We start from the raw sequence: 26,095 nt of genomic DNA, 5'->3' as shown, positions 1-26,095 counted from the left end.
AATTTGAATTATCAAGTGCTTGCCATCTGTTTATAAAACTTACAATGAGTTTTATTATTGATTTAAAACATTTATTATAACAACATTTTACTACCAGAGGGGGGAACTCGGGTCCCACTTTAAGTCGCATTGAAGACCTGACTTGAAATATTTATTGAGATTTGACTGGAACTCAAGGCAGTCATGACAACTCACTGCTTGAAAGTTAAGGACTCAATCTGTCATGAGGGAATATAACTCTAATTTGCCTGATTTGCCATGATATGCTGACTCAGCGACTTGGGACTTGACTTGGACTCAAGGTTCTCTGACTTATGACTCGACTGTGACTTGGGACTTGACTTGGACTCAAGGTTCTCTGACTTATGACTCGACTGTGACTTGGGACTTGACTTGGACTCAAGGTTCTCTGACTTATGACTCGACTGTGACTTGGGACTTGACTTGGACTCAAGGTTTTCTGACTTATGACTCGACTGTGACTTGGGACTTGACTTGGACTCGAGGTTTTCTGACTTATGACTCGACTGTGACTTGGGACTTGACTTGGACTCAAGGTTCTCTGACTTATGACTCGACTGTGACTTGGGACTTGACTTGGACTCGAGGTTTTCTGACTTATGACTCGACTGTGACTTGGGACTTGACTTGGACTCGAGGTTTTCTGACTTATGACTCGACTGTGACTTGGGACTTGACTTGGACTCGAGGTTCTCCTGACTTATGACTCGACTGTGACTTGGGACTTGACTTGGACTCGAGGTTCTCCTGACTTATGACTCGACTGTGACTTGGGACTTGACTTGGACTCGAGGTTCTCCTGACTTATGACTCGACTGTGACTTGGGACTTGACTTGGACTCGAGGTCCCATGATGTGTTCCTACCTCTGTCTACTAGATGTCAAGTTCTAAACAGATAAAAACACGAAGCCTGTTTCTCTCAGGGAACCATGGTGGCTGGGTTGGTATGCTGCTGGCTCACTAACCTTGAGGAGCTGCCTGGGTTGAATCCTGTTTCTGTTTGGGAACCATGGTGGTTGGGTTGGTATGAAGCTGGCTCACTAACCTTGAGATGCTGCCTGGGTTTAATCCTGTAAGAGAACCCTTGGAAGTTGGAATTCATTGAAGAGTAGGCAGAAACGTTGCTGTACGATGGAGCACACGTTACGTGGCACTTGCCCATCTTTCATTATCCCAGTTGGTGCAGAAAAGTAGGACGTTAACCCCCCGTTATATTTCCCTTTATTACAACCAATATACGACAGTCAAATTACCTCATCTCAATCTTCAACTGAGAAACTTGGGCATTTGCTCGTCTTCATTATCTCAGTTGGTATAAAAAAGTAGTAGGACGTCAACCCACATTTTAATTTCCTTTATTAAAACCCATATATGGCCATGAAATTACCTCATCTCAATCATAAATTGAGAAAAAACTTAAATAAATGATGATAACCTAAAAGTTATCCAGACAGTTGTCAATGGATACCTGATAGGATGTAATTTACTGTCCACATATCACTTAGAAATCTTCATTTCTTTATTTATAACATAATCATTTATTTTTGTCACCATGGTAACAAGTCAATCATTTTGGGAGTTTTTTTTATGAAAGGTTTGGAGAAAATACATGTACATGTATTTTATAATCTTTTAAAGGTATTAATTTAGTAACTGGATAGAGCAATAAATTTGACTGTCATTTATTGTTTAGAACAACTGATATAATATATATGATCAATATTTAGTATCTTAAAAACCTTATTCCATCTTACGTAGACTGATTGCCATTTTTAATAAGGTGCATTGTGGGGAACCGTTGTGGCTCAGTGAGTAAGAAGTTAACTTGTTAACCTGGTGGTCCCGTGTTTAATCCCAGTGTTGGCCAAGAAAGTTTGTCAGGGTTTTCCAGCGTAGTGATGCAGGAAAGAGGGCCTGGCAAAGGAAAATGTATGGTCGTTCGGGTGTTATGCTGCATTGGCATGCAGGTCAGTGAACTTGTGGCAGTTGGAATTTGATATAATAGTAGGCTGTTGCACCGCTGTTGAGCAAAATTTCCATCATAACACACTGTATGGCATATGCCCGTCTTCATTAGCTCAGTCAGAGCAGAACAGTAGGATATTCAACTCGATTTCATTTCTCAATCCTAAAGACCTCATTTTTTTTTTATTTTATAAGATGCATCGAATCCTGATCAAATATCACATAACATCATAATCACCAAAGTGTAGAGTTCCGATAAAATTTATTTTATTTGAAAATTGCGTTATAAGGAAAGACGATTAATCTGCTCTAAAAACTGAAATTAGAAAGCAGAATCTTTTATATTTGAAGATTAATTTCCATCGATGAATGATCGCAACTTGTTAGAGAAGTTGATACATGAATCATGTTATCTGTTTATGTCCAGTATCGGACGAAGAGTGAATTCTTAACTAGCGGAAATGATCGACACTAGAGCATTGAGTTCGTATCGGTTGCTAAAATCAATATACTCTCATTTAAGTTGCCAGATCGGGATACATCTGACCTTTTTGCTTCCATATCGGCCAATTTCCATATTTAATGCCTTGACGAGTTTAAAGTGCCAACTTAATTTACAAACCATGTTTTTCTTGTAAAAATATGAAAACAACTGATAAAATTCTCTTGAGATTCTTCGGTTGTTTTAGTATTCTGTAAATTGACCAATGAATCTCTTTGATCTTTTCCTACTCACGTTCTGTCTAACTATATAAGCTTTTAAAGTTTTATTTTAAAGTTAGTTGCAATTGCAAATTTTCAAGTTATATTTTTAAAATGTATTAAGATAAAGCCTTAAAATAGATGGTATCCATAAACCATCCTACCTTGTTAAAGAATAATCCTATTGATCCTATAATTTGCTATTGCCAGCTGAGAAATTGGCAAAAATATCATTTTTAACTTCAAATTTCAACGTTGGAAAATGGCTGCCCCATGTTGTCAATAGCAAAACAGGGGAGGTAATTGTGTTGTTATTTCCTGTGTCATAGATTTTTAAGGGTGGGAAATAATTCCCATGATCGTATAGTAGTGATTTGATAACCTATTGAGCAAAAGACATAGAAATAATTATGTTTTGACTTTCTTAGAAAATTTGAAATTCTCAGTTTAACAGCTCTGTTCTCGTGTCTCGCGGAAAGTTCATCGGGATTGTCGGATGTGGTTCCTCCTTGTCAGTGGTGCAGGACCAAGGGCCTGGCAAGGGACAATGTATAGTTGTTCGGATAGGATGGAAAAACAAGGTCCATTGTACACATTGGCGTGCACGTAAAAGAACCCTTGACAGTTGGAATTTGAAATAAGAGTAGGCCGTAGTGCCACTGTCCGGGCAAAATTTTCTTTATAGCACACTGTATGACATATGCCCATCTTCATTAGCCCAGTTGGAGCAGAATAGTAGGACGTTAAATCCAATTTCATTTCATTTAAAACCTGGTGTTGGCTGTGTAAGTTCCTTGTGAATTACCTACGTGGTTTCATATGGAACAATGTCTAATCATTTGGATTGGACAAAAATATAATGTCCTGTCTACACGTTGGTGTGCACGTAAAAGAACCCTTTAGCGCCACTGTCTGTGAAAAATGTCCCTTGCTGCACACTTTCTTCATCTGGATACAGTGTATATTGATTCATGTCAACCACACATGGCAACTTCACCAATGCTGAACATTGACTATAGATAAAAAATGTTCCAGGAATCTTGTAAAAAACTTGTGATTGTTTTGGTTGTAAGAATAGTAAGTGAGTAAAGATGGCAGCTTACAGTGAGTGAGTGTATGGAATGGTTGTTTAGCAACAGGTTACTATGGTAACTGAGATAAGAGTACCGTAAGTGTTAGTAGTAAAAGAAGAAAGGTGTAGAATTGAAATAAAAATATGGTTTTGAGTGAACCAACAGGTGAGAAATACCGAAGCCACGCGAGGATTAGAGTTGTAATTATAAAAACACATATGATATATTAAACATCAACATAAGCTTGTACTAACCACTTAGTTTCATCTGAAAAAAATATATCATGTACTTTACAGGGGGAAAGCAGTGAACTAAAGTCAAAATAGGTTTATCGAACTGTCACTCTTAGCCAGAATGTTTAAATTTGGTGGAGATGTTCATTAGGTGTATTTCATGTTTAATTTGAAGTGTTTTAACTTTTCAGACTGTTTGGGACACAATATTGAGCTAGAGTGTTTAGACTTGATTTTGGTGTTCATTAAGTGAATGTCATTTTGGGACTAACATATGATTCAATTTTATTTCAATAATTCACACGTGCATAGGGGTCTATAACAGTTGGAATCAAACTGGTAGATCCGGAGAAAGCCCACGGGATTGGACACGCGACCCTACTTCTTGCCATGTACAAGCAGGGAATCTAAACAGACCTTATGACGCAACATACGGATCAATTTTATTTCAATAAAGGCTATAGCACAATGTTTATTTCGTAGTAAAAACAGATCTTTAAAGTGTTTAAGATATAACTTTATGTAGGTGTTCAATAAGTGAATGTTTAAGTTGAAGTGTTCAAGATATAACTTGTTTCATAAAATAATTTAAGAGTTAAAGACGTTTCAAATGTTGGAAGTTTGTATTGGCTTCAATAAATTTGTAGATTCTGGTAATATACTATCCTAGGACTGAAAGTGCTCATGTATTGTCGTCACCCTGTCAGGCAGTCTGTCTGCCCGTCCACAATTTCTTGTGAACACTCTACAGACTACATTTATCATCCTATCTTTTTCAAATTTATACATGCGTTGTGATGAAAAACCCTATTGAATTTTAATAATTTCCGATAATCATTATTTCTAGCTCTAGCCCTTGTTTCACTTTCTTATACCCTGTGAAAGCTCTAATGACAAAAGTTATCATCCGATCTTTATGAAATTGATATGCACTATTTAGATTAGTGAACTGCAGAAGCCTATTGAATTTTTTTCATTTACTTCTGGTCATGACCCTTGTTTCACTTTGTAGAGCGCTCAAAACAAGGACATTTATCATCCGATCTTTATGATATGCACTATTTATTAGTGAAATGAAGAAGGCTGTTGAATTTCAACAATTTCCATTTATTGTTTCTAGAGTTATGCCCCTTTTCAACTGCTCAGACAATTTAGTTACCTGGCAACTTATCATTATAAATTAATAAGAATATGGCTAGTTTAAATACAGGAATGTGTATAAGATGTCAGGTTGGGTATTCTATAGACTGATATAAGAGCACAACGCGTTTAATATAATCCCATTAAATCAATACAAAATAATCGTAAAACCATCGTAAATCATCCTTACGATCCACTGGGGGATAATTATCTGTAATCTTGTATTCATGGAAGACGAATTTTTCATTTGATAAATTATATTTTGAAGTGTTTAGCAATTATAAGAATAAGAAATATGCAAACAGCCTAATACCAAGATTATATATGTTTATAAGGAATTATGTCTTTCGACTTTTATTATACCCTGTGATAGTCTATTATTATTCCAAGTTCTCTAAAGATCTGTTTATACTACGAAATAAACATTGTGCTATAGCCTTTATTGAAATAAAATTGATCTGTATGTTGCATCATAAGGTCTGTCATGTTGCATCATAAAGTCTGTCATTGAGTCAAATGGGGGTTGGATGGCCGAATGGTTAGCACTTGCGTGCTCTATCATAAGATCTGTCATTGAGTCAACTGGCGTCGTTTCGATTCCCCGGTTGTATGCGACAAGGAGTAGGGTCGTCTGTCCAACATCGTGGGTTTTCTCCAGGTCCTCTGGTTTCCTCCCACTGCTAAAGACCCCTACGCGCAAGCGAATTATAGAAATAAAACTGAACCATGTGTCTTAAACCCTCTCTCTCTCTCTCTCTCTCTCTCTCTCTCAATGTATGGAATCAAGGACACTGAAATCTTGTTATAAATTATATTATTGGGGACTGGCTATATAACAATGTAATGCTTGTCATGATATATAACACAGTATGCTTTTACTGTCTGTCACCTGTATAAAAATATTAACTTATAAAAAATACCGTATTTAATATAAAAATCATTATAGTATGTTTTCAGGTTTTCCTTTGAGTCCGATTTAAGTCGCATGACTGACCCGACAGTTGTGACGACTTGCGACTTGAAAGATGTTAGGACCGGAGATGCAGCTAAGGGGCATAACTCTAACTTAGCTTATCCACCATGAATTGCTGGCTCATTTGATAAACTTGCGACTTAAACAGGACTCAGGCTTTGTGAAGACTTGGGACTTGAATCAACTCGGTCCTAAAGTCAGCGACCCGGGACTCAGACTTGAGGTCTCTCAACTTGTTCCAACCTCTGCTACATTGAAATAAATCTAAAACCTTACCATTATCATTCTATGATTTAGAAAAAATCCAACAGCTGCTCAGGGGGTTGGATGGCCGAATGGTTAGCATGTGCGTGCTGTATCATAAGGTCTGTCATTGAGTCAACTGGCATGGTTTCGATTCATCGGTAGTACGAGACAAGGAGTAGGGTCGCCTGTCCAACCTCGTGGGTTTTCTCCGGGTCCTCCGGTTTCCTCCTACTGCTAAAGACCCCTAAACGCAAGCAAATTATTGAAATAGAATTAAACCATATGTTAGTCCCAAAATGACCTAGTTTGTGTCTAGTGGAGGTTAAACCCTCCCTCTCTCTCTCTCTCTCTCTCTCTCTCTCTCTCTCGCTCTCTCCCCTCTCTCTCTCTCTCCCCCTCTCTCTCTCTCTCTCTCTCTCTCTCTCTCTCTCTCTCTCTCTCGCTCGCTCTCTCTCTCTCTCTCTCTCTCTCTCTCTCTCTCTCTCTCTCTCTCCTCCTCTCTCTCTCTCCCTCCTCTCTCTCTCTCTCTCTCTCCCTCCTCTCTCTCTCTCTCTCTATAATTTAGAAAAATCCAACAGCTGCTCGAGATGTTACGCAGGGACGTTTATTTGGTTAAACACGGTATATATATTAACTGCATACACTAGAAAGTCAGGGAGAAAAAAAGTGATAAAAACATATATAAAGGAATAAATCTGTCTGGATGATAAAGAGAATAGGTGTGTTGGCATGGTAATATCACTACAGATAATTATCGTCCATTGTTTTTTTGACAGGAAAAGCTATTATTTGATATTATATGGTGCCATGAAAATGGTGATAATGTGTCGTGTTTAAGAGTTAAGTTGAGAAGTCGAGTGAAATTATTAAATAATCTTGACGCGTTATTATCAAACAAATTGGTTAATAACAAATTAAAAACAAGTTGGCAAGTAACAAATTAAAAATGATCAATAGTTACAGCTGAAAAATTTTCAGTAAAAAAAAAATGCAATATTTTAGAATTGAATTTAAAAAGTGACTTTAACTTTACATGAAACTATTCTGTTAGGACCTTGATGGTAAATTTCTCTATATTTTCTTGAGGGGTTGGATGGCCGAATGGTTAGCATGTGCGCGCTGTATCATACAGTCTGTCATTGAGTCAACTGGCGGGGTTTCGATTCCCCACTTGTACGTGACAAGGAGTTGGGTCGTCTGTCCAACCTTGTGAGTTTTCTCCGGTTTCCTCCCACAGCTAAAGACCCCTATGCGCAAGCGAATTATGGAAATAAAATTGAACCATGTTAGTCCCGAAATGACCTAGTTTGTGTTGAATGGACGTTAAACCCCATTTTTCTTTCTCTCTCTCTCTCCCTCTCTCTCCCAACTCTCTCTCTCTCTCTCTCTCTCCCTCTGTATTTTCCTGCTCAATTTTTGGCTCCCTCCCCTAATATCTCTGCCGAGGATGGTACTGCCAAGAGAAAAGAATATTTACATTTTACAGACAAATTGTAGTAATGAAATGAAATGGGGTTTAACAAACTACCTGCTCCGACTGAGCTAATAAAACAGGTACAAATTGTAGTTTATAGACCAATGGTATTCAATCTGGTTAAAACACAGATCCTATTTCGTTTCGTTTTTATAGTTCAAAATTTCGTTTTACTTGTCTTTACTACACTTGGATCTGGAAGAGTTGTTATTTAACTCGTGTTCTGAATGGTGTCAGGGATAAGCCAATAAAACGGTCTTTTACGGCGAGCTTTAGGGGTGTTTTGCACAGAACTGTGGGTAATCCACTAGTAACAACAATGCTGATTGGTTAATCAAATGTCTGACGTCATAGGTCATAAGTCGGTCTTTTGACCCCCTGACGTGACCTATCGCTATAACTTGTCAGATCTTCATGTAGTGTAGGCCATCGAAAGTATAAAAAACACGAAACGAAATATTGATCTGTATTTTAATCAGATTGATTGGTATTTATTCACATGATCTGATATATGTATTTGTTGTCTGTGGTGTCCGTATATTTGTCTTGTCCATAGGTTTGTCTTGTGTAATTGTGTGTGGTGCAGTCTCCCTGTCCTTAATATAGACATATGGTAATTATTGTGAAAGCGTTAAAAGATGACCGACAACATCTTACTAAGAATTGTTTTTTTTCTGGCTAACTTGTCATTTAATGACTAGCTAATGATCAATTTAAACAGGAAACTTGTCGTAACTGTCTACCAGTAAACAATAGGTTAGAACATGGCCAATTGTTGTCGTTATATTATAAAGTCATTTATCTCAAAAACATTCTCTTAGTGAGCTGGTTTACTCCAGAAACATCGATGTGTTTTTTTTGTTAATAAAGTGATGGACATCCTACCAAACTAATCCATGGCCAGAGGCCTCCAATGGAAAGATTGTAAAATCATATTGTAATTTACAGAAGGATAGCTCTCCTAGGGTTTGTCTGTGATATCACTTTTGTTGAAGCACAAGTTCGCTCCCAGTGTTGGCCGATTTTCCTTTGTCAGTGGTACAGGAAGGAGGGCCTGACAAGGACAGCTGTCTAGTCATTCAGATGGGTCAAAAAACCAAGGTCCCGTGTACACATTGATGTGCACGTAAAAGATAAGAGTAGGCCGTAGCTCTGTTTTCATATGTATGCCCATCTTTATTAGCCCTGTTGGTGCAGAAAAGTAGGTTGTTAATCCTTATTTATGTAAATACGATATTTGCATCAAATCAGGGGTGGGGGGAGCTGTCACTGTGCAACCCCATGGGTTTCCTCCCACTGTTAAAGACCCCTATGCCCAGGTGAATTATTGAAATAAAGTTGAGTCATATGTTAGTCTTGAAATGACCTAGTTTGTGTCGAGTGGACGTTAAACACCATTTCTTACCATTAAAACTATCTTGTATCTCAGATGATGTTTACTTCTTGTTGATGATAGATGACTGTTGTCAGATTAAATAGGAAATCTTGTAATATACCACGATCATGATAAATGATGAACACATGAATCAAAAACATGAAGATTATAAATAAATAAATTTACACAAACTTGTTCTGGCAGTCTGATATAATGAGTAATAAATAGTGCACATCTACATGTATAGTTGGAGATGTTTATACATACATGCACTAACCAATGACTAGAACATTGTGTAATGTCCTCATCAGACCAGGGTGGCGTCCTTACTGCACTGCTATGACGACGGAAAATAGCCAGATATTGAGTTGTGATCTCAATGGGCGCCAAGTCAGGTGTAAACGGCAAGGTTCTGCGATCTGACCTGGAAAGTAGTGATACCACGGCTTTTTACAAGCTTGTAATTTTTCAGGACATTTTCTTGCATTGTATTCACCTTGTGTATTTTCTGGTTGCCTTACGGTCGCATCAAAGCAGTAACAACGCCACCCAGGTCTGACGGGGTATTGAAGTGCATTTAGATATTTAAAGCATTAAAATACAAGATTTGAAAAATATAAGTTAAAGATACAGTTGTAGAAACATACATTTGTTCACAATGGTATTGTTAATCAATCTAAGGCCATATTACAGTTTACATTGGTTCCACATTTACAAAAACTATCTGTGATACTGGATGGGTGGTTGAGAATAGCTTGATACTGGATGGTTGGTTGAAAATAGCTTGATACTGGATGGTTGAAAATAGCTTGATACTGGATGGTTGGTTGAAAATAGCTTGATACTGGATGGTTGAAAATAGCTTGATACTGGATGGTTGGTTGAAAATAGCTTGATACTGGATGGTTGGAAATAGCTTGATACTGGATGGTTGGTTGAAAATAGCTTGATACTGGATGGTTGAGAATAGCTTGATACTGGATGGTTGGTTGAAAATAGCTTGATACTGGATGGTTGGTTGAAAATAGCTTGATACTGGATGGTTGAGAATAGCTTGATACTGGATGGTTGGTTGAAAATAGCTTGATACTGGATGGTTGGTTGAAAATAGCTTGATACTGGATGGTTGGTTGAAAATAGCTTGATACTGGATGGTTGAAAATAGCTTGATACTGGATGGTTGAAAATAGGTTGATACTGGATGGTTGGTTGAAAATAGCTTGATACTGGATGGTTGAAAATAGCTTGATACTGGATGGTTAGTTGAAAATAGCTTGATACTGGATGGCTCAAACTATTTAACACTAACAAATGATTAAAATACGGGATAGTTGAAACTGTTTTGATACTAGAAATGATTAAAATAGATTGATACTAGATGGTTCAAACTATTTTATAAAATACTGAATGGTTTAAACTATTTTGATACTAGAAAATGATTAAAATAGAAAGAATCTACAATGTGTGCAGGTTTTTATACATAAACATTTATGTATAAAATCTTCGACTACAATGTCAGTTTAAATATATAGAATACATTTATGTTAAATCTTTGACTACAATACAAGTTTAAATATATAGAATACATTTATATTGATGTTCGTGTGATTTTCTCTACTTGCAGTTGATTGGAGGACGAGTTGTTGCGAATCACACTGATCATGGCGAATGGTCAAATTACAGTATGGCCGGTGACATGAGGGGGTCAAGTCCAGCTAAAGAAAGTCCTGCTAATTCGAACAGGAACAGTGCTGCTAGTAGTGATAGTGGTCGTGGTTTTAGTACCGGACATGTTGAACATAAGGTTTGTATATTTTCTTGTTATTGACTAATATTTCATAGATATTTGATATTTTGGAATCGGGTAAAGTGTCTGTGATCTAGTGTTCACCCTAGGGTTGCTGGTCGAGCACTGGACTCACAAATGTCATGGGTTTAATTCCCTTCAATTGTGTTGTCTGCTGGAGTAACAAATTCTAATGATTTATAATATTTACTTATTCGGTTGTTGCTCTTAGTGACTTGTAAATAGTTGGATTCCTGATTGTACGTGACAAGGAGTAGGGTCGCCTGTCCAACCTCATGGATTTTCTCCGGGTCCTCCGGTTTCCTCCCACTGCTAAAGAACCCTATGCGCAAGCGAATTATTGAAAAGAAATTGAACCATGTGTTAGTTCCGAAACGACCTAGTTGTGTTGAGTGGAGTTAATCTCTCTCTCTTTCCCTCTCCCTCTTCTCAATAGTTGACTGCTCGGACAACTTTGCTGCTGTGTGAATATGTTTTAAGGCCTGGCAACCTATATTGTTTTCTTCTAGATACCTAATATTGTAAATGTACAAGTAAACAACCAGCACAGATTATCTGGACAGAGTTATGAATCCGGTGTTTCATCCAGACAAAGTTACCATAGTACCTCAAGTTCAAGTCTAGGTAGTCTAGATCGTCTAGAGGAGAGTGGATCAACCAGCAATATAAACGTGCTAGAACTTTTCCAGGCTGGAGTTCCCGTAAGTATTATATTTTTTAGATCAAGATGAGGTCTGGATTCTGGATATTAGCAGCTATGAAAAAGAAATTGTGTGGTTTTGACAATGTTGATTATACACTGTGATTACTGAATTACAAATGTCCTTTTTCTTGCAAAACATGAATTCTTCTTGGAACTCGTAAAAAAATCAGAAATTGCACACGAAAATAATAAAAAGATATTGTTTACTAGATAAACAATATTCATACATTCAAGATGTACACATTGGAGTGCACGTTAAAAAAAACCTTGACACTTGGAATTCGATATAAGATTAAGTCGTAGCGCCGCTCTCCAGACAAAATTTTCCTCATAGCACGCTGTATGGCATATGCCCGTCTTCATAAGCCCAGTTGGAGCAGAACAGTAGGACGTTAAACCCCATTTCATTTCATTTTAAGTGCCTGGCGGTTAAAATCAGATCTGTATCCATTTATGATACATTTAATTAGACATCTGTCTTGTTTTAATTTTAAACTATATTTCAATAAAACATTTAAATTATTGTTAGTAGATTAATCTAATGCTCGTTAGAAACGCTTGAAACTGTCGTAATGGTTGATGTATTTCTTCCTCTAACGATTATACTACTTCCGATAACACACAGAAACTTGGGTTTAATGTCCTACTGTTCTGCTCCGACTGGCCATCCGCCATAGTGTGCTACAAGGGAAATTTTGCTTGGACAGCGGCACTACGGCCTACTCTTATTTTGTCAAGGGTTCTATTACGTGCACTCCAATATGTACAGGGGCCCTTGGTTTTCAATCTCATCCGAACGACTATATCTTGTCCCTTGCCAGGCACTCCATCCTAAACCACTGACAAGAGGGAACGATGCCGATAAATCCCAATTAACTTTTTCCGCCAACACAGGGATCAAACATAAGACCTCCAGGTCTCCATAGTTTCCTCCCATTGATAAAAACCCCTACGCGCAAGCAAATTATTGAAATAAAATTGAACCATATGTTAGTCCCAAAATGACATAGTGGATGTTAAACCCCATTTTTCTCTCTCTCCTTGAAATAATATTATGAAGTCGATGATGAGTATCTTTAACGAGAAATATTTTTATTTATGTTTATGGAATTATCTCAAGTAGAGAAAGAGGAATAAAATTAGGTGCTAGATGTAATAGAACAATTACATAGAAAATTAAACTCTTAAAAAAGGGTGTTAAAATTGCCGTCTAGATGTTTAAGTTAATAAGTAACACTCTTTCTGAAGTATTTATATAATTATTGACATTTATTATAATACAAGCTGTTAATATTACCAGGTTAGACTAGTGCATTGTAGAATGAAATTGTAATGAAAGGGGGTTTAACGTCCTACTGTTCTGTACCGCAATTTTCAAATAAAATAAATCTACACTTTGGTGATTATGATGTTATGTGATTTTTGATCAATGGATCAAGTTTCGATGCATCTTATAAAAAAAACCTGGTTTTTTTTGCCACGTCCGAACGACTAGACAGCTGTCCTCCATCCTGTACATCACCTGAAGTGCATTATAACAACTTATGTATTTGTTGTGTTAGTTTGTATCACTATATTTCCAGTTTTTAAGGGAGAGCCACGGCGGCTAAGTGGGTAAGACGGTTTCTCGCTAGCCTGAAGGTCGCTAGCCAGAAGGTCGCTAGCCTGAAGATCGCATGCTCGATCCCTCGGAGAAAGTTCATCAGGATTTTCCGGCGTGGTTTCCCAGCTGTCTAGTCATTTGGATAGGATGAAAAACCGAGGTCCTGTGTTTACATTGACGTGCATAATTTTGTTGCCGGGCAAAATTTCCTTCATAGCACACTGTATGACATATGCCTGTCTTCATTAGCCCAGTTGGAGCATAACAGTAGGACGTTAAACTCCATTTCCGGTTTTTGAGAACATCTTCTCAAAACTTTCAAGTTTTTAATTCTAGATAAATATAATAAATAGCTCAGACAACAGTGTTTGTATATTTGTTTTTCCCAACATTCTATGTTAATGTTTTGTTATAATTGATATTTGAAATGTTTTGTTATATTTGAAATGTTTTGTTATATTTTAAGGATCATGAGGTCCTCCATGCCTGGTTGCATGATTTACGATATGAAGAATATTACAGTAACTTTCAACAAGCTGGTTACGATATGCCCACCATATCTAGAATGACACCAGAGGTATAGTAGAAAACTTTATCAACCTAATTCAACCATTCTATATCTTTCTGAGATTCAACTTTCACAATATTATTGTTTTCAAGAGATTAATAATCTCTCAAATCACAATCAGAAACTGTAAGGCCTTTACATCTTCCTAAAATGTTGGGTTTCACACCATGGCTGCGGACAATTCACTTTTAGACATCATAAAACACAAACATTTAGGAAGATGAAGAGGCCTGACGGTTTCTCATTGTTATTTGAGAGATTGTTTAAATCACCTGGAAACTATAGATGAATCTCTCTGAAATATGAATAAGTATAGGTGAAAACATCTCTGAGCAAACTCCCCCCCCCCCCCCTTCTCATTACACATGTAACCATAGAAATAACAATTACTGTATTTTATTTTCAAAATACTCCAACTATTTAATGAGATGTTAAACCCCTCTTCTTCTCTCCTTTCCTTTCCTCTCCCTCCTCTTTACTTCCCTTCCCTTTCCTCTCCTCCCTTCTCTCCCCTCCCCTCCCCTCTCTTCTCCCCTCTTCCCTCCTTACTTCCCTTCCCTTTCCTCTCCTCCCTTCTCTCCACTCCCCTCCCCTCTCTTCTCCCCTCTTCCCTCCTTACTTCCCTTCCCTTTCCTCTCCTCCCTTCTCTCCCCTCCCCTCCCCTCTCTTCTCCCCTCTTCACTCCTTACTTCCCTTCCCTTTCCTCTCCTCCCCTCCCCTCCCCTCTCCCCTCCCCTCTCTTCTCCCCTCTTCACTCCTTACTTCCCTTCCCTTTCCTCTCCTCCCTTCTCTCCCCTCCCCTCCCCTCCCCTCTCTTCTCCCCTCTTCACTCCTTACTTCCCTTCCCTTTCCTCTCCTCCTTTCTCTCCCCTCCCCTCCCCTCTCCCCTCCCCTCTCTTCTCCCCTCTTCACTCCTTACTTCCCTTCCCTTTCCTCTCCTCCCTTCTCTCCCCTCCCCTCCTCTCCCCTCCCCTCTCTTCTCCCCTCTTCCCTCCCCTCCACTCCCCACCCCACATTCCCTCTCCTCTTCCCTTCTTCTGCCTTTTGTTTAATTTCCTATAATAACTGTAATCATAAAGAGTGAATTAACAATTGATTGAATTTGTTTTCCTCCAGGATTTGACAGCTATAGGTATAACAAAGCCAGCTCATCGTAAACGTTTGAAAGCAGAAATAGCCCGTCTCAATATTCCTGATGGTATACCAGATTTTAAACCAGTAAGTTTGATTCTTTCTTCCAATAAGGGGGGTAGAGTAGCCAAATCGTATACTGAGTTAAGTGGAGGGGTTTTGATTCCCAACTTGTACATCACATAAAGTAGGGCCACCTCCCTAACCTACGCACAAGCAAATTGAGCTATGTTAGTCTTGAAATGACCTAGTTTATGTCAAGTGGACATTAAAACCCATTTCTCCTGCTCATTTACAGTAGATATACCAGTAGGTTATTGGGAGTCTTAAAAAGCATAATTGAAATTTATAGTAAAGGACATTTTTGTTCAACATTTTCATGCCATTACATGTTGAACCTTTTGGGAATTGCAAAAAATAAATTTCCGAATGAAATATTTTCTGTTTGTGAATGTAGATTTGAGAATGATGTTTTCAGTTTGACAATGATTGTTTTATTTCAGAATGATTTAATGGAATGGTTACATCTGTTGGGTTTAGGACAGTATTATGATACGTTAGTAAGACAAGAATATGATGATATAGAATATGTTACTGGTATTACCTGGGAAGATCTTGAGGAAATCGGAATACAGAGACTAGGTAATGATGATGATAAACGATAGAATTTTAAAGGTTTTGTTTATCTCACCTATTATTAATGATTAGGAATACTACAACAGCTATATCCTCAGAACATTAAATATTATTTGGAATTTTGAATATGATTAGGCATGTCTTGATGGTCGATTTAGCATATTCCAGTACGGATATTTGTCAATCCACATAAACATGTCTTGCTTGGATGGCCGAATGGTTAGCACGTGCGTGGTGTATCATAAGGTCTGTCAATGAGTCAACTGGCGGGGTTTCGATTCCCTTGTTGTACGTTACAAGGATTAGGGTCGCCTGTCCAACCTCGTGGGTTTTCTCCAGGACCTCCTGTTTCCTCCCACTGCTAAAAACCCCTATGCACAAGCGAATTATTGAAATAAAATTGAACCATATGTTAGTCCCAAAATGACCTAGTTTGTGTCGAGTGGATGTTAAACCCCATTTCTATCTCTCTGTCTTGCTCATATTTTCAAACCAAGCATCTCTGGCTTGTATGCATCAACAGAGAATTTTTGGATTGATATTCATTTTAGAGATTCAGATTTAAAAATTTGTTGTTCGGACTGGATTTAAATTCTTCAAATAATGATCAGAGAATTTCAGCCCAATAATCTATTTCACTTGTTAAAAGACGATGGTAGCGGAAGAGGAGGGTTTGGTGACCGAGTAGATCATTATTAATGGAAGGATTGCCTACCTGTCCAACCTGTTTTCATTCACTGCTTAAGACTCCTGGTGTACACTGAGTGGACATTAAACCTGATCTCTCTCTCTCTCTCTCTCTCTTTGCTCTCTGTCAAGGTGTATTTAGTAGTTGAGCATTCACGGCACTGGACTAGACTTTTTACTAGTTTGAATCCTTTCATTGGCCAAGAAGAACCGTAAGTTAAATTTGTTAACTAAATGTTCTAGTTAAGGTAGAGTGAATGTTTAACTCATTTCTTTTTCACTAATAACAAAATGTTGACATCTTTCAGGTCATCAAAAGAAGATTATTTTGGCCATTGAACGATTAAAAAGGATATCGAGTGGCAGTAAAAGATTATCATCAGTTGAACACAATCGTCATGGATCAACAACAGAACTTCTGGAACCACCTCCTCCACCTGGTGCTGGTGGAAGATGGTCAACTGACATGGCTGTAAGTCATGAACTTCTTGGAGCTATTCCCAAAAAATCATCTTCAGGTGAAAGTATCAGTACGATTGGAAGTGGTGGTAGCGGAGAGACCAGATTACCTCCCACTAAAGAAATCATTGAAATAGGCAATAACTCTAATGGCTATCAACCTGATGTGATCGCGATCCAGGTCAATCGTAACCAATCGAAGACCAGTACTTCGTCAGTAGATGGAGCCGGGGAAGGGCTTGACATGGGAGGTCAGCCAATCAGCTACCGTTCTTTTCAAGGAACGATGCCACGTAAGACTTCTGAGAGTGGAGACGTTTTCATTGAACCAGATCATCAATCACCTGTAGCCATAGCACCCATGGCGCCAAAAGTAGCGGCAAAACCAAAACCTGTGGCAAAAATCATCGCCAAAACTAAACGTTCAAGCCATGAAATGTCTCCAGATTTTGCGGAACTCGAAAAACATGAGTCTGAATGTAATTCAGATGGAAAGAAACTAGCCAATCAGTTCCCCGGTTCAAATTCTCAATACGCAGGAGGAACATTAAAGCGAAGTAGTAAAAATAACGCGTATCAGAAGGAACATATTTACGACACTCCTCACGTGTCCCCACCAAAAGCCCCTAAACCCCTTGTTTTACCAAAAACAAACATGGAAGGACCATCCAGTCCTTTATTCATAGCAACCAATCAAGAAATGACATCGCAAACACCATCTCCTACTGGGCGTTCAAAAAAGAACCCACCCCCTCCACCAAAGCGCACCAACTCGATCAGAGATGGACCAATGAATGGTGCTGACACATCAAACAAATCAAGCCCTGTTCATCAAAAAACTGACCAATTACAGCAAGTGACACAACCAGCACCTCCGCCGAAGCCACAGCTGACACAATCTCCCGTAAAGCAAAAACCCCAAGCACTTTCCCCCAAGCCACACTTGCCACAATCACCAATCAAACATCAGATAACACCATCTAAATTAACGCATACTTCTGTCATTCAACAACAAACTCCGCCTCCAAAACCGCAGCTGCCGCAATCACCAGTCTACCAACAGCAGTCACCTGTCTATCAACAGGCTCCACCTCCAAAACCCCAACATTCTGCTATCAAGAATCAACAAACAGCTCCAGAAGCACAGCCACAGAATTTTGCCGATTGTGTGAAAAGTTTATCAGAAAGATTTGGCAAGAAACGAGACGAGGAAGTTGCTCAAGACACGTTGTCGTCAGACGGGGAGGATTTCCCTCCTCCACCTCCACCAATCGCTATGGATATCATCACTCCTAAAATCAGAAACTACGGAATCCCAAGTAAAACGGAAAAATCGGTTCCACCAGAATTCGTTGTTCAGAATAAAATTAAAAAGGACATGAGCCAGTCGCTTCATGAAAAACTCAGTGATCGTTCTTTCGTTGGTGGACAAATACGGCGGCATGTTTCTCCTGGTCGTGACCTTGTTAAATCTCAAGGTCGTGATAAAATGACGGACGTTGAAATAATAAAAGCGAACTTTTGTGAAAAACGAAGCGATTCTACCTCAAGTTTTGAGTCAACTTCTTCAGTATCGAGTGGCGATTCTAATACTCTTCCGTTCGCCAACGAAAATGTTGGTACGATAAAACAGAGAATAGGAAATGTGGCTAAACCTTCTATTGTTACGTCGATGGATGGCATGGATGGAGAGAGAAATATAGATCTCAATTCAGGATTATTCGATGAATCGTGTAGTGCTCAGTTTATCCCACATAATAATTTGATGAGTAGATCGGCGCCTGTCGTACCACCTAAAGGTAAGTTGCGTAGTTTTTGATAGTTCAGGGTTTGACTTGATTCGTGACATTTTTCAAGCCCGGTTGGCGTTTCCAACTTGCCATTTGCCATTTCATCATCCGAGAACTCAAATGATTGGAATATTTTGGGATTGGGATCAATAAGATCTGTCCTCGTTGGTTCTCTCTATCTGGGTACTCCAACAACTATATAGACTGCTACTTGCAAGCAAATTATTGAAATAAAATTGTACCATATGTTAGTCCTCGTGGGTTCTCTCTCTGGGTCCTCTGACACCTATATAGACTGCTACACACAAGCAAATTATTGAAAAAAAAATTAAAATTTTACCATATGTTGATCCTAAAATATTCTAGTTTGTGTTGAGTTGACATTAAACTCTCTCTCTCTCTCTCCCCAGTGTCTGTGAGTCTAGGATATCGTTTAAATTACCTAGTAAAGGGCAGTAGAAATAATATATATTAAAACAGTATTTAATCCTATAACAATAACGGTGTTTAATCATTCAACCTATAATGTGACGATTAAATCTTTATTTATTTCAGGAGTAGTAAGGCCGTCTGTACCTTCCCACAAACCAAGTTTACCTAATAACATAAATCAACAACAACAACAACAATTACAACCACCATTGTCTCCGTAAGTATATTTACTGAAACATTGTAGTATACCCAAACCTGACAATAAATGAAGATGAGTGTACATCATGCGTGTGCTATTAGGGAAATTATACCCAGGTAGAGACATTTCCGTTTATTCATCAATGAATTCAAATCAAATCAAATGGGTTTTAATGTCATACTGTTCTACTCCGACTGGGCTAATGAAGACGGGCATACACCATACAGTGTGCTATGAAAGATAATTTGCACGGACAGGGGTGCAAGAGCCTACTCTTATTCCGAATTCCAACTGCCAAGGGATCTTTTACTTGCACGCCATTGTATACACGGGACCTTGGTTTTCGTCCCATCCGAATGACTTAACAGCTGTCCTAATCCGGACCTCCGTCCTGCACCACTGACAAGGGGAAACCATGTCGTAAAATTCTGATGAACTTTCTCGGCCAATGCGGGGAAAAAATTTGGTAAATCTCGTAAACCTCTAAAACAGTAGAAGATCCACATCGTGATGCTTCTAAATGTGAGGGGGTTGGATGGCCGAATGGTTAGCACATACGCACTGTATCATAATGTCTGTCAACTGGCATGGTTTCGATTCCCCGGTTGTACATGACGAGGAGTATGGTCGCCTGTCCATCCTCGTGGGGTTTCTCTGGTTTCTTCCCACTGCTAAAGACCCCTACATGCAAGCGAATTATTGAAATAAAATTGAACCATATATTAGTCGTGAAATGGCCTAGTTTGTGTCGCGTGGTCGTTAAATCCCATTTCTCTCTCTCTCTCTTCGCTTCTATTACCTCCATCTACACTTTTGACTAACTATTTTTAAAAACAATGAAAATTTAGCCATTGTTAATACTATTCAAATTTTACTACAATTGTTTAATTTTGTTTCTTTTTTAGGAAAACTTCACGAAATACAGAAACTGGCGATGTATTATCCGATATAGACAATATGTTACAAGATTTAACGGAAGAGCTAGATGCCATGTTGGTTGAATGAAAGGGAAACAACTCTTTGTTATATTACCAGACGTCATTTTGTGATTGTTTTTCTTTTCATTATATTGGGGGCAGCAAGCTTTTTGATTGGTGCGTTTGAATATTGAAACTTCTGGATCATTCAATGAATCTCATTTTTACGTTTGTCTTTCATTTCAAGTGGATTTAGTTTTTGTTTAAAGAAGTTCAAAAATATCTGCCTTTAGTGTTAAAGAAACAAATTGACGGAGAACGTGCGATGGAGCTTTCGATTATAACGTCGTCGAGAGTGTATACCAGTGTGCCAAAATACAAGACTGGATCACAGCTTGCTGGATGATCTTGCCTACATAGAAACTGTGTAAGTGAGTAATTAAGATCATACTTGCTGGATGATCTTGTCTACACTAGCAACAGTGCCAGTGAGAAATATACATGGTCATGAGAGGATATGACCATATTTGGAACTGCTGTATTTTAGTTTTGTGATATCTCCTTATTTGGATTATGAAAACCATATATGGAAGAATGACAGTTGAATTCATTTTTCGTGCATGGATTATTTAGATGACAATATGTTATATATTTAGCTTTAAATAATAGTTTTTTTTTAATTTATAAAAATAATCAAATAAGATTTGCTAATTTAGAGAACAATGGCTGTCAGTTAATGGAATGTATTTTGTAATATATTTAATAATTAATAATTAGTGTATGATATTACTAGAGCCGTATCAAGACATTTAAACAGAATTTGTTGAAATATTTGGATTATTTCAATTTTCTGTGAACTTCCAGAACTGATTTACGTTTAATATGATTCAAGGGAGAGGTGCCAGTCAGGTTACCAGGACAGATACTCGTGTTCCTATTAATTTTTTTGCGACTCATATGTTTGTGCTGCTACTTACAATCATAATCTGTTTCGCACAAAATTTAGCTAAAGGAAAGCAATTGGTGAAGAAATTGAGAAAGGAAAACATAGTCGGTCAAATCTGAGGAGTTCTCCGATTGTCAAGGTGGGGTACATGATTCATGAACAGAAATCTTCAATGGTTGCGAGAGAGAATCCTCCCACCTGTACCACCCCTAATATTTGTACCACTTTGTTGAATGTCTACTCAAGCTGTCTATGGCCCCCTAAGCACGCCCCTGGTGTAACCATGGCTCCCTGACCACGCCCCTGATGTAACCAGATGTAACCATGGTGAGGGAATTCGTCCGAAACTAGTACACACACCTCTTAAAAACTATTTGGGAAAATTCTAAAAACATTTTCAGGGATTCAAACCTTGGCTATTCTTGTTTGGGTGTACGGTGCCCAAATGTTAAATCAAAATTGTTTAAATTTGTTACAATTAAGGCTTTTTAAAGCCACCATATGCATTGTAAATTCATGTCTAAAAACTAGAAAACATTTTTTAAAGAATTTTATTCCTGTTTTGAAATAATTGTTGTTTCTATACTGTTATTGTTACTGAAAATGGCAGAAAGAAATCTTTTGATTGGACAAGCTCATTTTTATCATCCAATCACATTCATTGTTTTAACTGTGTATGACATGTGATTGACCTGTTGTCATGGAGATTTATTTATTAATATCAATATTATACGATTTTTTGATTTATTCTAAGTGCTTATAATTTTATCATTTTGATTATGAGCGATTTGATGAATTTGTATTAAATGTTGATTTTTTTAAATTCATAACAAATTTTATGAATGAAATAATTTTATAATGAAATGTCAATCAAATATTCGAATCCATCAAGTGTTGGATAAGTGCACGAAGAAGTACTGGATGATTTCTGTCTCTTGTGGGCGGGACATGTAAATAAGTGTATCCCTTCGTCTTTTCGGACATCTTAAATCTAATAGAAACATTAATAACATCTATATTTAACAAGGGTTGAGAATAGGCCTAGAAGGCCCTTCGTTAAAGATATATACAAAGTAAATAAATATAGGGTCAAACATCTAAATAGTGGACGAGAGGGGGGTTGACGTCTGCTTTTGTCAATGGTTATGTGACGGTGGTTTGACGAAATGAAATGACGAGATCCTTTTTTAGGTCAGTCAGATGTCAGGTCGAGTCCCTTTAACTCGATATTAGATCATATGATAGACCAGAGTTAATTATACAGTTAATGAATGGAAGACGAGTAAATCATAGTTATGTCCCTTGTTTGAGCCTTCTGTTGTATTCAGAAGGTTTGTTTCGTTAAGTTGGGATATAATTAAATGACTCCTGAAATGATCACGTTGGTGTATCATCGTAAATAACAAGAGTTATGCCCCTTTATTTTTGGTAAAACTGTCTGACAGGAAAAATTTTGAAATAACATCACTGCTAGAAACTCTGTACCTAAAGGTCGACATTTTTTCTTGTCTGTTCATGTCAATGATTCGCTTGTGTGTAAATACAGGTCTTTGGCATAGGATACTATAGGATCCAGAGAAAACCCATTAGTTTAGACAGACGGCTCTCTACTCCCTGCCATGAACAAACTTGGGACCGAAACCACAAACCCTTGACCCAGTGACAGACCTAATGATCCAAAGTGCACATATCCAAGACACGAATAATAACAATCAATAAACATACATAAAGACGAAGCTTACTTTAATCTGATTGGTGCATAAAAGTAAGGCTGCTCGGGCAAAATTCCCCCATAGCACAACTTCATTATCCCAGTCGGAGCAGAACAGTAGGACGTTAAACCCCATTTCATTTCATTTCATAAAAGTAAGACATTTCATTTTGGATTTTAACCTCTGGGGGCAATTCACAAAATAATTAAACTTAAGATATTTCATTGCTTGTGAGCGAGTTAAAATTATTTATATTATTAATAAGTTTAAATAAGATTATTTAAGATGAATAATACTGCATGTATCTACATTACACTGAGCTTGTTAATCAAACGAATTTGATATAAGTGCCTACTGATTGTTAATCTGGCTCCGTATTTATTAAACTTCTTAAGGTCTTAAAAATTACAATCTGTTTCTTAACTGATAAACCATTATTAACCTCTTTACTAATTGTCAGTGGAGGGGGTTTGGATGGCCCCGAATGGTTAGCATGTTTGCGTTGTATCATAATAACGTCTGTCATTGAGTCAACTGGCGTGGTTTCGATTCCCCAGTTGTACGTGACAAGGTGTAGGGTAGCCTGTCCAAACTCGTGGGTTTTCTCTGGGTCCTCCAGTTTCCTCCCACTGCTCAAGACCCAACGCGCAAGTGAATTATTGAAATAAAATTGAACCATATGTTTTCCCAAAATCACCTAGTTTGTGTGGAGTGAACATTTAAACCCAATCTCTCTCTCTCTCTCTCACTCTCTCTCTCTTTATAAACCTATGACTATTTTTAATATCGTTAAAGAAGTTTTATAAATACTACCCAAGAGGACGAATAAATATATCAGTCAGTTTAATATAATATTAATTACATAATTAGATTAAAAACAATATTTACATAATTATATGTTAATATATATGTATGAGAAATATGGTTAGTAAAGATGGAAATATTACAGGTAGCAAACTGATTATTGTGGAATAACCGGTATCAAGGCTAAAGTTGTCTGTTCAGTCCAGATATAATTATTGTCAATAAGGCTAAAGTTGTCTGTTCAGTTGAGATATAATTATTGTCAATAACGATCAGTAATAGAAACTCTGTGCTGGATGGTGGCTTTACGTCATCCTTTAATACTCTCAATAAATGCAGAAGACGAGTAGGTGGGTGTACAATCTATTACCATATATACCCACCTACAACTGGGCGAGTGTAAAATCTATTATATATCTGCCTATAACCGGGCTACAGTTGGGCGGGTGTAAAATCTATTACCATATATACCTGCCTACAGCTGGGCGAGTGTAAAATTTATTACCATATATACCCTCCTACAGCTGGGGGAGTATAAAATCTATTACCATATATACCTGCCTACAGCTGGGCGAGTGTAAAATCTATTACCCTATATACCTGCCTACAGCTGGGCGAGTGTAAAATCTATTTATCTAAGATCCCTGTGTATGTAAATAGGGAGACCAATATTTGTTTATGTAATGAAGATATAAACAACTATGTAACGATGTTAAAATGTAGTTTGTCTCAAAAGTGCAAACAATGAATTGCTAGTAATTTGTAAATAAATATTTATACAAATCAAGCTTTTGACTTTGTTGTTTGTTTGTTACTGTAGTTATTCGTATTATTGAACTTGAATGTATAATGGGGGGGGTTGGATGGCCGAATGGTTAGCACGCACGCTGTATCATACTGTCTGTCATTGAGTCAATTGGCGGGGTTTCGATTCCTCGGTTGTACGTGACAAGGAGTAGGGTCGCCTGTCCAACCTCGTGGGTTTTCTCTGAGTGCTCCGGTTTCCTCGCACTGCTAAAGACCCCTACGGGCAAGTGAATTATTGAAATAAAATTAAACCATGTTTTAGTCCCTAAATGACCTAGTTTGTGTCGAGTAGACGTTAAACCCCATTTCTCTCTGTCAGTGCAGAACAGCAGGATGTTGAAACTAGTTTAGTCATTCGGATGGAACAAAAACTGAGGTCATGTGTGCACGTAAAATCACTGTAACCCAGGTATCATTTAATCTTGTGTATCTAGCACTAATTTCTTTCACATATGTTTAAAAATTTGTAAAAACCGTTTAAAATCACCATAAATCATCTAATTTGTACTTGTGTCCAGTTTAAAGCTGACCATTCAATTTTTATAATGAGTGTCCAATTTACAAGTGTTTAATTTCTCAATCACTGTAAAAAAAATAAACAACCCAATTGATTATTGATGTATAATGATTAATTATTGAACAGTGGTCAGGAAATTAAATACTTGTAAATTTGACACTTATTACCAAAATTAATCAGTCAGCTTTAAACTGGACACAAGTACAAATTAGATGATTTGGGGTGATTTTAAACGATTTTTACAAATTTTAAACAAAGATTTGATATGAAACAAATGTGAAAGAAATTAGTGCTAGATACACAAGATTAAATGATACCTGGGAACCCTTAATAATTGGAATGTGATAGAGTATGTTGCCAGTGCCACTGTCAGGGCAACATTTCCCTCATAACACTCTGTATGGCGTATATGCCTGTCTTCATTAGCCCAGTCAGGGCAAAACAATAGGATGTTTAAAATCCTCATCATTTTCCAGGGTGGTTTCCCTGTCAGTGGTACAGTTGTACAGGAATTGCATGGCAAGATACAGTGTATAAGTGGTTGGATAGTTTGGAAATAAGAACTGGCCCTAGTTCACAAAGCATTCCCAGACTTAAGTTAAGAATTTACTCAAAATTGTTCCCCTTATTTTAACTAAAATATAGCCTTTTATACAACTTTTGTTGTTTTTAATGTATCAAATACATCAATAAGATCTCCAAATTTTTGTTTCTTGATCAAAGATATTTCTCATAAACAGTGATTGAAAGTTGAGTAAATTTAAGTCTGAGAATGCTTTGTGAACTGGGGGGGGGGGGGGGCCTGATCTAATAACACACTGTATAGTGTTCAGCCAAATTGTAGAAAAGTAGGACTTGACAATTACTGGAACCCCCCACCCCTTCCCATTTCATTTCTCGTCTGCAATGGGAAGCAACACAAGTACATAGTGAAAACCTATAAACAACAGCAGATCTGATTATTCCTTGTCATGGCTTCCATAGAGATCTTTGACCAATCGGTCACTCAGTACCAGCTCTGGTCTAATAATATTTTAAGCTCCATGCAAGGCATACTGTACTGACCTTGCCAAGTTGATACAAGTCAAATAGTTTTACAATACTAACACAGAGAAATAAGTAGGAGAAGTAGGCATTTCAAACATTCACATTAAAATAAGGAAAGACTCAAATG

General features: G+C 37.6%; 1 protein-coding gene across 5 annotated transcripts in view; it reads left to right on the top strand.

Annotated features, from left to right (window-relative positions):
* LOC126812413 (caskin-2) overlaps nt 1-24,384 on the top strand; it is a 169,495-nt gene extending 145,111 nt beyond the window's left edge. For all 5 annotated transcript variants that reach the window (XM_056099108.1, XM_056099109.1, XM_056099110.1 and 2 more), the window contains 8 exons: nt 10,828-11,007; nt 11,520-11,711; nt 13,783-13,893; nt 15,001-15,102; nt 15,519-15,657; nt 16,647-18,596; nt 19,143-19,236; nt 20,124-24,384. In XM_056099108.1, coding sequence (XP_055955083.1) covers nt 10,828-11,007; nt 11,520-11,711; nt 13,783-13,893; nt 15,001-15,102; nt 15,519-15,657; nt 16,647-18,596; nt 19,143-19,236; nt 20,124-20,223 — 2,868 coding nt within the window. In that variant the 3' untranslated portion in view covers nt 20,224-24,384. The remainder of the gene's footprint in view (nt 1-10,827; nt 11,008-11,519; nt 11,712-13,782; nt 13,894-15,000; nt 15,103-15,518; nt 15,658-16,646; nt 18,597-19,142; nt 19,237-20,123) is intronic.
* The last annotated feature ends 1,711 nt before the right edge of the window (nt 24,385-26,095 follow it).

This window comes from Patella vulgata, chromosome 2 (assembly GCF_932274485.2).
Source record: "Patella vulgata chromosome 2, xgPatVulg1.2, whole genome shotgun sequence".
In the NCBI taxonomy this organism is placed as follows: Eukaryota; Metazoa; Mollusca; class Gastropoda; family Patellidae; genus Patella; species Patella vulgata.
The sequence above is the reverse complement of the archived record's forward strand: the minus strand, read 5'-3'. Positions and strand labels throughout refer to the sequence as shown.